This window comes from Phaethon lepturus, unplaced genomic scaffold (genome assembly GCF_000687285.1).
Source record: "Phaethon lepturus isolate BGI_N335 unplaced genomic scaffold, ASM68728v1 scaffold7482, whole genome shotgun sequence".
Classification (NCBI taxonomy): domain Eukaryota; kingdom Metazoa; phylum Chordata; class Aves; order Phaethontiformes; family Phaethontidae; genus Phaethon; species Phaethon lepturus.
Genome location: NW_010525454.1, coordinates 9,161 through 24,568, shown reverse-complemented (window position 1 = coordinate 24,568; position 15,408 = coordinate 9,161). Strand labels below are relative to the sequence as shown.

The 15,408-nt window shown below is 39.8% G+C and overlaps 1 protein-coding gene across 1 annotated transcript in view; it reads left to right on the top strand.

Moving 5' to 3' along the window:
• The window catches only part of PRTFDC1 (phosphoribosyl transferase domain containing 1), a gene marked incomplete at its 5' end in the record, with an annotated part of 44,959 nt that extends 29,858 nt beyond the window's left edge, over nucleotides 1-15,101 (top strand). The window contains 5 exons of the mRNA XM_010282739.1: nucleotides 10,159-10,176; nucleotides 11,660-11,742; nucleotides 12,155-12,201; nucleotides 14,020-14,096; nucleotides 14,717-15,101. Of these exons, the coding sequence (XP_010281041.1) occupies nucleotides 10,159-10,176; nucleotides 11,660-11,742; nucleotides 12,155-12,201; nucleotides 14,020-14,096; nucleotides 14,717-14,764 (273 nt within the window). The remainder of the gene's footprint in view (nucleotides 1-10,158; nucleotides 10,177-11,659; nucleotides 11,743-12,154; nucleotides 12,202-14,019; nucleotides 14,097-14,716) is intronic.
• Nucleotides 15,102-15,408: the final 307 nt, after the last annotated feature.

The window sequence follows — 15,408 nt, the reverse complement described above, 5'->3', positions numbered from 1 at the left end:
TCAGGAAGGCCAGAAACTGTGGATCTGCCCAGCAGAAAAGATTAAGATCAGATCTTCATGACCTTTTCTAGAACCCTGTAGAAAGCTCTTGCTTAGATGTCTAATCTCAAAAGTCTTTCATACCATTTTCTAACATCTTGATGAAGTGTTAGTATATATGGTTTTCATTCCTGTGCATACCATAAAACGATTTCACTTCTAACAGCAGTCCTTGTAGCTCCCTTTGGACCTCTTCATTGAAACTTGATGCGTTATTGTTTAACCTTTGTTTGCTGATGATTCTTCAGCCTCGTGGCATTGCTTCTTCAAGCCTAGCTTAAGTTGTCATAAAATGTCTTGTTTAACCAATAGTACCTGAGGTCCCCCAAATACAATACTAAGAAAGCACGCACTGCAGGTGTGATGAGTAAGCTGATAATCTGTTAACAATTAAGTTTGAAGAATCACATCAACTTAGGTATTTCTGATGACATGGAGTACCCATGAAACGAAGGTGTCTTTAGAAATGATGTAACTGAAAATGCAGACTTCTGAATGGAAATTGCACTAAAGGGAATGAAAGTACTCTATTTTGTAGCCTTCCCCGCCCCCCCCCCAAAAAAAGAGAGATAGGTAAAAAGCAGCTGTATCTTTTTTTTTTAATCTTTTGTATTTTTTATGAATACGCCTTCATCCATGGACCTGGATGTATAAAAGAACTCACCTTTTCCAGCAACTGTGTATTCATGCATACTATATAAGCTGGTATAACTACCAATATGTTACATGTATCCCCAAATAGCTTAAGAATAGTTCTGTCCAAGAAGGAAGGAGGAGGGAACTCAGGACATCAACGGGGACTCGAAGATAAAAGTATTTCCATCATTCCCAATTTCTGTGTATTTTCTCCACTTGTAACACCACCATTACCACTATACAAAATAGTATGAAAGGTCTGTCTGGGCTTGTATCATGTCTTCAGCAGCAGACATCTGGAATTTTGTTAGGGAAAGGGTACATGAAACACAGCAAGAACAGACTTCCAAAATCCAAGTTACATCTGGGCTATCATTTTGAGTACATCCAGTGCTAGAAAACTGCTACACCTCAGTGTCATCTCTTTGTAACTCCAGTTACACCTCTAGTCCCACAAGATCCTATCGTAAGGAGTTTCGTATTTTAAGTAGCATATGAAAAAGTTCTTCTTCTTTGAAGCTTGCTACCTGCTTACCTTCAATGAGCTTTACAAGACTTGGGTAAATCTTCCCTTTTGAATTGCTTCCTTAAAAATTTCTGCAAATCTTGCCACATTAAAGTTAGGGGGGTTTTTTGTTGTGTTTTTTTTAGTACAGTTATTTGGTCTGATCACAATCAGAGATTTGTTTAGAGATTCCTGTATTTTAAGGCCCAAAAGCACCATTATGTTCTTATCTGAACTTCTGGGTAATTAGATTGAAGGGTCCCAAATGATAGTTTCTGCAGTGTACCTCCAGTTTCTCTTTTGAGCTACCAACTATTTTGATTTAAAGACTTGATGGAGAAGCCTCCATACTTCAGGCATGTTTTACCAACAGTCGACTGTCATCACTGCTAAAATGGTGAACCTGATTTTCTCTTCTGAATTTGGATAGCTTTTTGCCTTTTGCTGTTGCCTTTTTTAATACCTTTTCCTTCTAGATTGAGCAGCTTGCTATTATCAAATTTATATTGCCATATGGTTGCATATTTGCCTATCATCCAGTCATTACTTAAGCTTCTTTTAGATAAACTAATACATTGGGAGCCTGCTGTAAAGTACTGGCGTACTGTAGGATGTAAATAAGACAAGGTTTGAAGGTAGAATTAATAACAGGAGATTAATACTAGGGAATTGATTTAGTTGGAAGAAACAAAATTTTAAGCATGCAGCCCTTCTGTTGGTCTGGACAGAATCAGCAAAATTCAAGCCAAGTACAGATTGGGAGAAACTCTTAATTTTAAACTAATGTGGTAGTCAGACAATTTGGGAGAAAAGAAGTGACTGCCCTACATGATTAGCTTCCCTGTGACCAAAGGGGCAGATAAAAATGTTAAGAATTCCTCTGAGCTAAAATAAGAGAGCAAATTATCAGCTGTGGAACACTGATAAATGACTTAGAGGTCAGCTGCAGTAGAAGATTATAATGTGCTGTAAAACCAGTATTTTATTGAGTCCATGATTTCTAGTGCATACAGCAGTTCTGAATTTTTGTTCCCAGGCTCAGCTGTTGAAGGTATGTTGTGGTCTTTTTGAGGTTGTGAGCGGAAAGGTCAAAGTTCTTTTGTGAAAAATGTTCTCCCACTGGGAACTGGGCTGTTAATTAAATAAAAGCTATTACTTCCTGCTACAAACCTTACTTCACTGTAAGGTGTTTTTTCCAGGTCTCAAATCATTCTTCCTTTCTCAGTCTTAAGTTCTGCGTTTTTTAATGGCTTTTTTAAAAAATGTGTGTGCATGTTTTTCTACTGATCTTACGCTGAAACATTTAAGGAGAAAATACCCTCTTTGTGTACCTACCTGATTTTCTTGCTGTACATGCAAGGGCTGTGTTTTTCCTCTTAGCTGTAGTATTGCATTAAGTATGGTTGTTTATTTCATTACTTAAGGAGAGTTTCTGCTTTCCAGGAAATATTCCCCCTTTCTAAATTTGCAACTTAGCATTTTACCTTGTTACAATTTCACATTTTATGTGAATTCAAAGACAGCCTTTCCCTCAAACTCTTACTAAGGTGTAATTTCAAAGTACTGCTATTTCATAGCAATTTTTCCTTTGAAATCAATCTTCTAAAAGGAACATAAAATGAAAATCTGGAAAAAATTGTTATTCTTTTCCAGGAAGGTGAAAAATAGTTTCCATAGCACTTACTGCCGTCAGGCAGGAGGCATACATGATCTCATTACTCTGCTTGGTCTTGTTAGCTGACATTGTTCCGTTTATTACTGACCTGTGGGAAAGTACACAATAGAAATGTATTGATTCGGTGCCGGAGTATTTTTCAGCTTATTACAAGTCAGGATTTTTTGTACATGTATTATAATAACAACGTACTTTTTTGCCATGTATAAGCTCATGTGTTTTTGAAACGCAGTAAACTACAGATTTTAAATTTTGGCAGGTTTCCAGTCCATTATTAAAATTTTTAAAACTCATGGAGGCATTGAAATTTATTATAAAAGTGAAAATATGTCTTTTTAACATGAGAGACAAATTCACATGGAATGGAGGGATTAAAAATTATTTCTTTTCGTTTTACATACTACTAATTTTGTCAGAAACCTCCTGCTTTTTCCAGATGCCCCAAGACATACTGCTACGAACCATTTCTACTACTGTCTAAAAAAAAGATATGAGAGCACAAATTTTATGTTTGTGTAGACCCAGTTCAAACCACCAATATTATTTCTGCTCAGTGCAAATGTCCATGTTCAGTGTCATAAGTTTTATGCACCCTGATCACTCAAAACTGGAGAGCCTTAAACTTCACAGCACCCGTTTGCATTTAAACACATGGTTAGAGTACAATTTTAGGGCCAGTGCTCTTTAATGTTTTTATAAATGATCTGGATGTAGGAATTGACTGTACATTAAGTTTGTCAATGACACTAAACCAGGAGGAGCTGTGGACTCCCTCGAGGGTAGGGAGGCCTTACAGAGAGATCTGGATAGATTAGAGAGCTAGGCAATCACCAACCATATGAAATTTAAAAAGAGCAAGTGCTGGATTCTCCACCTGCGACAGCGTAGTCCTGGTTGTATGTACAAACAGGGGGATGAGAGCCTGGAAAGCCGCCCTGTGGAAAGAGATCTGGGGGTTTGGGTTGATGGCAAGTTGAATATGAGTCAACAGTGTGCCCTGGCAGCCAGAAGTCCCCCATGTCCTGGAGTGCATCAAGCACCGCATAGCTAGCTGGTCGAGGGAGGAGGTTGTCCCACTCTACATTTCACTGGTAGAAGTGAAGTGGTACTTCACTTGGTGAAGTACTTGGTGCATACTGTGTGCAGTTTTGGGTGTCTCAATATAAGAAGGGCATCAAACTACTAGATCACTACACTACTGTGTCCAGAGGGTGGTGACCATGATGGTGAAAGGTCTTGAGGGCAAGAGTTACAAGGAGAGGCTGATGTCACTTGGTTTGTTCAGCTTGGAGAAGAGAAGGCTGAGGGATGACCTCATCACAGTCTACAACTTCCTCAAGGAGGGCAGTGGATGGGGGAGGGGCTGATCTTCTCTCTCTGGTGACCAGCAACAGGACACAAGGAAATGGCAGTGAAGCTGCATCAGGGGAATTTCAGATCAGACATTAGGAAAAGGTTCTTCACTGAGAGGGTGGTTCATCACTGGAACACGCTCTCCAGAGAAGTGGTCATGGCACCAAGCCTGTCAGAATTCAAGTTGCATCTGGATGATGCTTAGTCCTATGATTTCATTTTAGGTAGTCCTGCAAGGAGCAGGGAGTTGGACTCGATGATCCCTATGGGTCCCTTTCAACTCAAGATGAGAGATCCTATGATTCTATATTGCACCAGCCTACTTCCTGCCAGCTACCTGGTAGAAACAGCTGTAAACACAGGATGAATTAGTCTCATCCATGTCTGTCAGCTTCCAACCATCTCTCTGATCCATCAGCAATGAAAGCTGCTGATTCTCTTGCAATGACTTAGTAGAGGGTGTTTCAGTCTCTGAGAGTTGAGCCACCACCTCTTTATTTGGACTACATAAGAAATCTTTCCAGGACATATTTTAAAAAAACTACTGCTCTCTGTGTATCATTGTAAGATATATTAGCATTGTTATTAAATTTCTGGATGTATTTCACAGATTGTATTGGTGAAGATGGCTCTACTCAGAAATTAAGCCGTCTTCAGTCTAGTCAACATGTCAGTAAATATTCCTATTTCCTGTTCTCCAAGCTCCAAAAGTAGACAGAAAATATCAAATGCATGCCAGAAGGCCGGATTACTTTTCTTTTCATGTGGTTTCCTCCTCTGCAGTTGTCTCAGATATATCTGAAAGGACAAAACAGTCTCAAGCTATGTGGTACAGGAGCTTCAAACACATATACTTGAAAAAAGATCTTTTGTTCAGTGTCTGTTAGCTTCCTGTCGTTTGTCCAGCTATCAGTTACTGCTGTGGCACCACAAGCAGTTTCACCAGTCTCCTCCCCACCAGCTCACAGGTGGATTTCATGGTGAAGCTGAATAAGGTCTTTCATGTAACTGTGACCTTCTGCAAGATATGCTGGATGCAGCCAGTTGTGCATTTAGGATGATGGTGACATTACTGATAATTTATCAATTTGTTGTATCCATCGCATACTTCTTTCATCTTCTTCTATCCATCTGCTCAAGGATAAGCAGATCTATTTCAACCAGTTTTAGTTACACATCACCACTGTCTGGACTTGGATACTGTATATCAAAACATTTCTTGGCAGTTTGTTCCTCTACCACTCTACTATGCCATCCCTTTTCTGCAACCCTTCTAGCATTAGCCTGCTTCAGCAGGAGAAAGGTAGGAGACGGGCAACGATACAGTCAGTTTCCCAGCACCTCATGTGGTTTTGTAGGAGATGGTTTCTGGTAGCAGAGGATGGCAAACCATTTTGAATGCCTTCAGTCATAAGCAAAAATTAAGTATGATGACTTTAGTCACAGTAACCCTGCCTAATCGGAACAGGGATTAATGTATCACTCTCAATGATCAGGATGCCTGTTTATTTATATATACAAAATGTTTTCATGTCTAAATATTTTATAGTGGTTTTCCCACTACAAAGTCCTTACATACAGTATTTCTCCGTAGCACAGAAAATCCTCATCAATGTTTTGGAAATAATGAGAATGTGTGTTATGCAAAACAGAATCTGTGTTTCTTGACCTAGACAACCGCCTGATTAAAGAGACTTTCAAAGGAACAAATCTCCCAATGCATATAATTTGCAACTGTTGGACTCTGTGACTCTGAGGAGAAGAGGCAAGAATAACAGAATGCTGGTCAGGCAATTTCAGGGTTGACCAATTTACTTCCTTCTCAAGTTAGTCAATAAATATGAGATCTTACACTTCAGCTGAAGTCATGCGCAGGTGACTATCACTCTTGTGGCCAGACAAACCCTTCAGGCATGTCTGGATCCATGTTAATCTTCTTTCCTTCATATGAGTCATTTGTGATAAGGAAATGTAGACAAGATTAAATTTCTATTAGATGGATGTATAACTGGTTGGAAAGCTGTTTTCAAGGAGCAGTTAATTATGCTTCACTGTCAGACTGGATGCATTAAAGCATATTCTCCAGGGACTATACAATATTTAATTCATGATTTCAAAGATGGAATTAGCATTTAATGCTAGTGATACTACCTGGAAAAATACTACAAGATAGTATTATGATCTTATGAAATTATTTAAGAATTTGGTTCAAAGAATGACATGTAATGACAATAAAGACGAATACTAACTTCTGTGTTTATACGGAAGTAATCTTTTGCTTAAATACAAGTGAGGAAGGACTGACTAAGCAACAGTTCTGAACTGGAGACAATAGGTGTATCACCAGTTGCACATGAGACAACAGTGTACCTTTATAAAAGGTGTAACTGTTGTACTGGAATATATAGAAAGGAAGATTATTTGTGAAGCATACAAAGTGGGTCTTTTATTCTTCTCAATGCTGGAAAAGGCTTCTTTCTGGTTTGGGGCACCACAACTGGAGAAGGATTCTGACCAACCAGACAGGTTCCAAGAGGACTAAAACAATGATCAGAAAGCTAGAAAATATAACTTGTGAGAAAATGTTGAATAAATAGGGTTGTTTAATCTGAAGAAGAGGAAACTGAGAAAATACACCTGTCTTCAAATATAGAAGAAGTTAAAAAGAGAAGAAAACAAAGCTTTTTCTATGTCCACTGCAAACAAGTTCAGGTCAAATAGCAACAGAAGTTTTCTAACTGTATTTTTGCTCTTAGATAATGAGGCACTGAGACACATTGCCTGGGGAAGTTCTGAAGTCCTCACCATGTTCAAGAACAGGTAAATCAGATATCTGTGAGGGATAGTTTTAAGTTGATTCTTCGGGCCAACAGGATAGTCTTGATGACCTTTCATGGTCTCCTCACCCCCATTTTCTATTAATGTCTATGATTCTTTCCTCACAAGTTAATAATTAAGGTCTGCTCTTCCCTATTGGTTTAAGCCTGATTCCATGGGCATGGAGGCTTCTGTTCTGTCTAATTTTATGACTTCCACTTGGGAGTAAGCAAGAGAATCCCTTATTGCTGCTCGTGATAGGATAGCTGACGCAGCTGTGGTAGCAAAGAAACATATTTGTCTATCAACGAAATGTCCCAGGACTATGCTTTTCTCTCAGTCTGTCACAGCCCTGTGTGCACTGAGAGGCCTTAGTGGCCATGACCTGTGTCACTTGGGGCCCCTGCCCACACCTGTGGGCTTTGAACCAGCTCAGCCCTGGGCTTCTAGTCCATGACTGAGCTATGCTGTATGGGTACCAGTCGTCAGCGCAGCTACAGCCATACCTGTACATTACTACAGATGTTGGTCCAGACCCTAACTCACAGACTGACTTCCCAGTTTAACCTTGGACCTGTCTTACCACTATGGACCTTCCTGGAGATCAGTGGGCTGATCAAACATCATGGTTACTCTCACTGGACCTCAGATCTGCCTCATCACCATGAACTCACCTGATGATATGCACTTGGTTGAACAAGTCTTGGGTCTGCCCTCTTGCCTTGCTGGGGCACTGTGGGGCTGGGGCCTGGCTGGCGAGGCCCCTGTGCTGCCAGCTGTGTTACTGCACTCTGCTCATGGCTACCCTTCACTCAGGGAGCAACCAACCTTTGCTGCACCGTGCCACAGTCTGCTAATGCAGGACTTCGCAGCTTTCTGCCGTGTCAGTTTTGGTATGTCTCATCTCACGCCATAGCTGCTGGATAGGTCTTGTCACTAGAAGAACTGTGCTTTTCCTTTGTGAGGAAAGTTCCTGTCAAAAGTATGAAGAGCAGCAAGAGATGCACAAAACTGGCAGAATGGGTCAGGATGTGAGGCTGATGCCGGGTCAGCCTCTCCTATCAGGTGCCACTCACAGTCATCCTGGACTGTTTGCTGGTACTAAAGGAGTTAATTTCCATCTTTAGTTCTGGTGAGGTTCTTTCCTTGTCAACTCTTCTGCTTTCTCTCTATATGATGTGTGTGTGTGTGTGTACACACACATAAATATTTACATATACTACCAGCTGTGCGAGTTCCCCAGGGGATGGTTAAACCATTACTCCTGCACATAATCTTCAGGTATCCACTGACTAAACTGAGTAATTTGCTTATGCCTCAGACCCAGGTGTCCTGGGCTAGTCTTTGGAAGTGTTTTTCCTAGTTATGACTTCATCCAGGAAGCCAGATGAGAACCAAACCCTTTTTGGATCCAAATGGCTTCCTTCAAGAAAATTTGTCCCTGCACACCTGTCATAAGCTTCTCCCGAACATGGTTTGATCTCTTCATCTTATCTAGAGGACAGACTAGAGGCAGGGCGTCTTTGGACTTTTGTTGTGAAGAGGCCTTTGACTTTTTACCTCCACTGGAATTGGTCTTCCAGATCCAGAGTTGTTTGTGTCAGCAGCCAAGAGGTTGAAAGTCAGGAGTGCCAAGCAGGATAACCACCAGTGAAACCTGTTATGAAAAGACCAAAAAGGAGCCACCCTCCAAGATTAATACACATTCCATCGGAGCTCAGTCTATATTAGTGGCTTTCTGAGTGATATCTCCATTGCTGACATCTGCTGAACTACTACCACGAGTTCCCTCCACACCTTTACCAAGTGTTTTGCCATTTTAGAAGCATCCAGGTATAATCCAGTGTGTGGTAACATGTTTCTGCAGCGGTTGATGCATGAAGCATGCTATGTCTCCCTACCAAACACTGTGATTGTTAGGAGGAACTGCAGTATGAATATAAATATGGATAATCTATATTAATAATTTATGTTTTGAAGATTAAAAAATATTTACATAGCAGTTAATGAAATTGTCAAAGGTGTGTTTATGAGCACACACCCTTCACACACTCCTCCTCCATGGTGTAGGACTCTCAACCTTGGGAGATGGAAAAGGAAGTTAGACAGTCTCCATCTTATGTATGTAGCAAAGCCAACAAACCTGATAGAAAGGAAGTGGAATGTAAGCTAGTCTGGTGAATACTGCCTGGGTATGAAACTGTCTGTCTCAAGGTTTTGTGGGACATACAGTGTGCATATGCATGTAAGATGTATACATAGATAGATAGATACAGGTATTTGTGAAATAACTTTCCTCTCGCTATTGCAGATTTTACCTCAGAAAGTAGATCTTAATGCAAGATTATAAGAATCCATCCTTTTGAACATACATATGATGATGCCCACTAATAAATAGGGTTTTATTTCTTCTAATAAGGACATTACTTCTTATTATTGCTTTTAATAGAAGAACAGAAGTCACCTTAGATACTGTGATTCCTGGAACAGTGATGAACCATTTCAGCAAAAAGATCAGCCTGTGTGATCGGGCTGTCAGAATGCTTGACATCACTGCTCTTGACTGGACCACTCCCCTTCTCTTCAAGTAATACTACTGATTTCAGCAGCAGTATTTGAAGGGAAGGAGGGTGCTTCACAGTATGAGAATGGGTGATACAGCTTGGCTTGTAATCCTTTACTGTGAGGTTTCTGGTGGGTGAGGGCTCCCAGGAAGGAAGGCTATTTATTTCAGAGTAAGGATATTATTGCTGTAGTCTCATATCAACATTGGAAATAGTATTTTAGCCAACTATAGGGTGCACTGTAGTACATGGCTAGACACACTGGAATGAAATGAAGCTCAACTCATTTGGATTTCTTCCATCTAATTTTATTTTTCGACACTACATCTGTTCTTACACATGAGGGTAATCTAGACAGAGCTGAATAAAGTCGTAGCCCCTGACTGCAGGGCTTGCTTTTATGGCTGGCTCTTTTTCAGGGCACAAAAATGAAACAGGAACCTCCTTGTGTCCTACCGTGGTGTTTGTATGCGCATGGACCTATCTATCATCATTTCACATTTTCAAACGTGTTTCTTTTAGGTTGTGAATATTGTGTAATTGTATTCCTTTCTGTTTGTTTCTTTCAGAATGTTCTAATTGTGGAGGTAAGTTGGGTGCTTATGTCATATTGTACTTAGATAAAGTCACATAGTCAAGTCGTGATTGTGTGTCCAGTTTCTAAAACCCATGTGTGTTTACATTTCTTTAGCTGGGAGGTGGTGAAGAGGGGGAGAGGTTGATTTGCTTAATGACCTCTCAGTCTTTTTGCAACTGCATGATGGATCAAACTACATTGCTGCTGCTCTAATTGTACTCTGCCTTGTGATACCCGGGAGTCTTTATTTTGGTGTCATTTGATTTGTTCTTTCTACGGTTTCATCAGCTCCTGTTTTGCAAGTTGTTCTGTTCCTTGGAGGACAATGCGTCAACTGTAGTGATGCCCTACGCTTCTCAGTTGCACTTTGAAAAAGTAGCACAGCCCTGCACATGCTTTACAACTTCAGGGTGGTTCACATGCTGGTTGAGAATGTCAGTCATCTCTGAAGTCTTCTGTGACTCCTGCTCGTTAGCACTGAATCCTGCCATGTCCCCTGGGGGGGCCCATCGCAGATACGTGGCTGATGTAAATCAGCAGTGTTCAGTTGTAGAGGGAAAGAATGTGTCGCCTCACTGGTGCTGCAAATTCTCTCTTAATTAATACACGTGGTTCTCTTTTAAAATGTTGGAAAAGCAACTGGGACGGTTAGAGAGCACGTCGGGATCTGACTGGCATTTCAGGCCCAGTCTGCTTGTGTGGGAAGTAAGCTGGACGGTTTAATGAAGGAAAAGTATAAATGTTGGAATGTCTTCCCTTAGCAAAGGAGGGCAAAAAAGTCATCAGCCACAGAGGTGGCTGGATACCTGAATATCTGCTAGGAGCTCCATATTTGCTAATGCTAACTGCTGTAGCAGAAGTGAAAAATGTCTGAGGCAAATTTTATTAACAACTGCTAGATAGCTGTGGAGCAGAGACAAGGTGTTGCTAATGAAAGATCCACACCCACGAGAGTAAAGGATCAGCAGCTGATCTCCATGTCATGGACAGTTTTGTAGCCTGGTATCTACTGATCTTATTCAGATCAGGTTGAGTACAGCAGCTCTGGGGAATACTCGTTTGTACTGGACTAATAAAACAACAAATAGGGCAGATATAGCCCTGACATGCACAGATGTTGACATCCTGTGTTCTTGAGCATGATATGAAAAGTCTCATCCCTGTGTCCTTGCGGTGCCCAGTAACATCATCTCCAGTCCGCTGTTACATCCCAAGTACTAGAAACGTAGCTGTTTTCAAAAGGAAGTGGACAGTCCTTTAACTACTTAAAGTCCTTAAACTCCTTAAAATAACTACTATTTTATGAGTAGAAAGTGCTTGATTCAAAGAGTGTGAACTCAGTTATAACCTTTTTTGGATGTGGCTTAAAATACACTGGGAAAAATACATAATTTCCACAAAATAAGAAGGTGGAACTCCTCAGTTATTGTCCAGATTTCCTCTTTTCAGCTTTCCTTTGTTTTTTACTTACTCTGTTTTTCATGTTTTGTAAGGATATTGTTGGAACTGGAAGGACTATGAAGGTTCTGCTTAATAATATAGAAAAATACAAGCCAAAAATGATTAAAGTGGCAAGGTGAGTAAAACAATCACAAAACTTAGTAATTAATTAGTCTAGCCCAACATACATTCCAGTGGAGGCTCTCATTCCGAGATCCTGCTTTAATTCAGTGCTTCAGTATCACATGGGGAGCTCTGCGGAGGAGCTGCCTGAATCACTAAGAGGGTGGAGGAAAGGAGAGGAAATGCTTTTGTATTGTTCTGCAGTGGCAATGACCCTTCAGCCATTTCAAGACTGGCAGTGATGGACTTCGAAGGGGAACACAGCCATCTCTTCCCTGCCTTTAGGATGTTGTCAGGAGGAGAAGCAGAATGAGAACAGTGATTCACATGGCTCGGGAGTTTTTTTCATAAAGTGAATGGTTTTTATGCATGTATTCAGGTAAATATCTAGATTTACATGGGGTTTATTTTGTTTTTAATTACAGTTTGTTGGTGAAAAGAACATCTCGGCCTGATGGGTACAGACCAGATTGTAAGTGTTGTGAAAATCTGTACTTGACAGCACAAGAAGTTACCAATATTCTACCACTTGCCTTTCATATCATTCTGTGAACTTCTAGAAGCATTGTAAAATATCAGTTGTCAGTGGGACTATGGGATGCAATGGAAGGATTTGTATAATTGTAGTTTGGAAAGCCTAGCCTCCTTATAATCTGATGTTTTCTGCAGAGTGCTGACTTTATAAGGAAGTTACAAAAGGGTTTAATTTTATCCATGAAAGGTGAGTGTTTTATCTTCTGTCTCTGACAAACTATATGGAAGAGGAAGTCTATTTCTTCCTTTTCCTTCCTCATTGCATCTCTTTGGAGGAGCTGCAGGATTCCATCTGAACATGAAAGGTGTTTTTCACAAGTTTTACATTTTTATAACAGAACAACATTTTTTATTATTTTTTGAAAAGTATTATTGTTTAAAGGCTAAGCAATATTATAATTAAATCCAACTCCCCAAAAAGCAAAAGATAAATTGAGCTTGTTAAACTTCCTCCTGCTGCTCTGTTTGTGCCAGACTAGCACCACTTCTCTCTGAATTACCGGTACTTGTACTGGGCTATGATGAAGCTGTAAATGGAACTATACCAAGTTATTGTCATTTTAGACTTATTAGAATAAATGATGTAATATCAGGTACGTGGCTAACTACTGAAAAGAATAGATCCATCTAGAAGAGATCAACCAGTATTTGCTACTGAAGAAGGCTCTGGTCAGCTGAGCTGGGGAGGGGGGTAGAAGGAGAGTAGGTGGGTGAGTACCAGGAGGCAGCATGAAGAGTCTTGATTTGGGATGTGGGAGAGAGGGAGACTCTATGAAGCAAAAGTTACTCAGTGTTGGGCATGACCCTGTGGTTTTAGCCCAATAATCTGAACTGTGACACAAAGATTTTGTTGTACAACTTTCTATAACAGTGGTATTTTTAACATTTAGAAATTAATCCAGTAAATTAAAGTATATATTTGACTGGGTTCACTAATGTTAAAAATATAAAAATACAAAAAATTACCCAAATTTATGATTCCAAGGTGTCTAATACCCACAATTTTTGACAGTTGAATAAATTCCTTACTTGAATACCTTTAAAATTTTTTATGCTGTCCTATTTTTGTGTCCATAAGGTTGTGTTTTTCTCTAGTTACTTAGTGAACAATATGGAAAGAGTCTAACTGTGCTGATACTGCACAAAACTTCACACTCAAAAAGATACATGCCTATGCTTAGCCTGAAGTGTGTGAGTTGTATGATTCAGCTACACTGTGTGCATTTACTTTGTTAAGCATGTTCATGAGTCTTCATAAGGTTGGGGCTTTAATTTAAGAAGCATTTGACATGTTCTGGTAGCATAAGATGCAAAATAGTTTTTGGTACTCTCAGGAGAAAATATATAAAAATCTGAAAGTTACTTCTGAATTAAAATTATACTTTTTTTTCATCATTAGTGTGATACTGGAGAGTTGTCATCACACACATGCACCCATGGAGCTTCCAAATGTAGGCAGAATTTTTTAGCTCTGATTTTGGCTTCCTTCCACAATGTGTCTGTTTTGCCAGTGATAATTGTACACAACTCTCCTACTCTTCACTGACTATTCACATGCCTGTCACAAATAGTCTGTGAGCAGGAACTGACTACAGGGCTAATGCTGACATTGATGTCTCAGAGTCAAAAGTAACATACCCTGAACTGACTATGTATATCTACAGATTGCTTGTCAGAGGACCAACGTGTGAATATAAGAGCTATATAATAACCATCTATCTTGTATTGATGGTGCTCTTTATTTGTCTCAATACAGATTACGGATTTGAAATTCCAGATTTATTTGTGGTAGGTTATGCCTTAGACTACAATGAGCACTTCAGAGATCTAAACGTAAGTGTCTTTAAAAAACATTTTAAAAATCACTGTTTTACTTTTTCAGGATGTCTTAAAGACCCTATATTTTCCCTTCTCACTGGGGCCTTAATGTCATGGTTGGGATCCTTTCAGTGAGTGTAGAACTCCCTGCAAAGCCTCAAGTAATCCAAAGAAGTGCACTGAGCACTTCCTTCCCATCTCTTCCCCCTAAGAGCAGAAGTCATAGCCTCTGCTACGCTTGTCTTCCATGAGCCAAGGACTTTACAGGTCCATCATTTCCAGTACATCCAGAGACAGCAGTAAAAAGTGAAACACAGCTACAGTTCAGACAGCTTTGGACTTTTATTGCTATGTTGCCTGCCCCTTTTCTCAGTGAGATAATGATGGAAAAAAAGGTGGAAGCCTTGCCTTTGCTTCATGTGGTACTCCCAGGGGTAGACCTCAAAGCTGAGAACTGCAAGTGGAAAAACTTGCTGTAGCTAGAAAGTGAAATCAGAATTCAATTCCAGGTCTCTGAAAAGGAAAGGGTAATTACAAGTTCACTAGATTGGTCAAGTGCAAGTATTTCTGAACAAGTCATTAATAATTAATAATGTAATCAACTACACTGCTGCAATCTGATATATTTTTTTCAGCACATATGTGTTATCAATGATCATGGCAAAGCAAAATACAGAGTCTGAAGCAGCAACATCCTCACCTGAAGATTTGTAAGCTCAGTGAAGTGGAAATTTGACTACACTCCTTCAAGCGTCTCCCAGAAGAGCAGTTCAACTGACTTGTGCTTCTTTCAACTCAGTATAATAAGGGGTTTACTCTAGAGATACTGATTAATATTTACAGAAGTGAGAGCTCTTATCTAAAATGTGAAGTAGAGGGCTTTTAAAGTTATTACCTTTTTTAAGTATTAAAAATACCACATAAGATGCCTCTTGACTAATAATTTGTCTGCCTCAAGTCTCACTGTGAATGCATCTTTTCGCTCAATCCATCATTCTACCCATTGCAATTCATGTGCTTGTATTGCATGTACTCCACCTCATGTACTGCATTGCATGAGGTCATTCAAAAGTGACAATCTGTGCATGAAGATTATTTTACAAAATTTTATTGACTTCAGCATCCCTTTAGCCTTGGTTGGATATGCTGCTGTCAAATTGAAAGCATTATTTTTATTTGATTCCACAATTCAAAAGTTTCATCTGAAGCTGTGCGTTGCATGACAGTACGTTTCTAGCAGTCCATTACTGCCTGTTGCGAACAGAAGTTTTAACTCTCAGAATGTGCTGAATTAGAGTGCAAAATGAACCTTTGCAAGACACGGTTG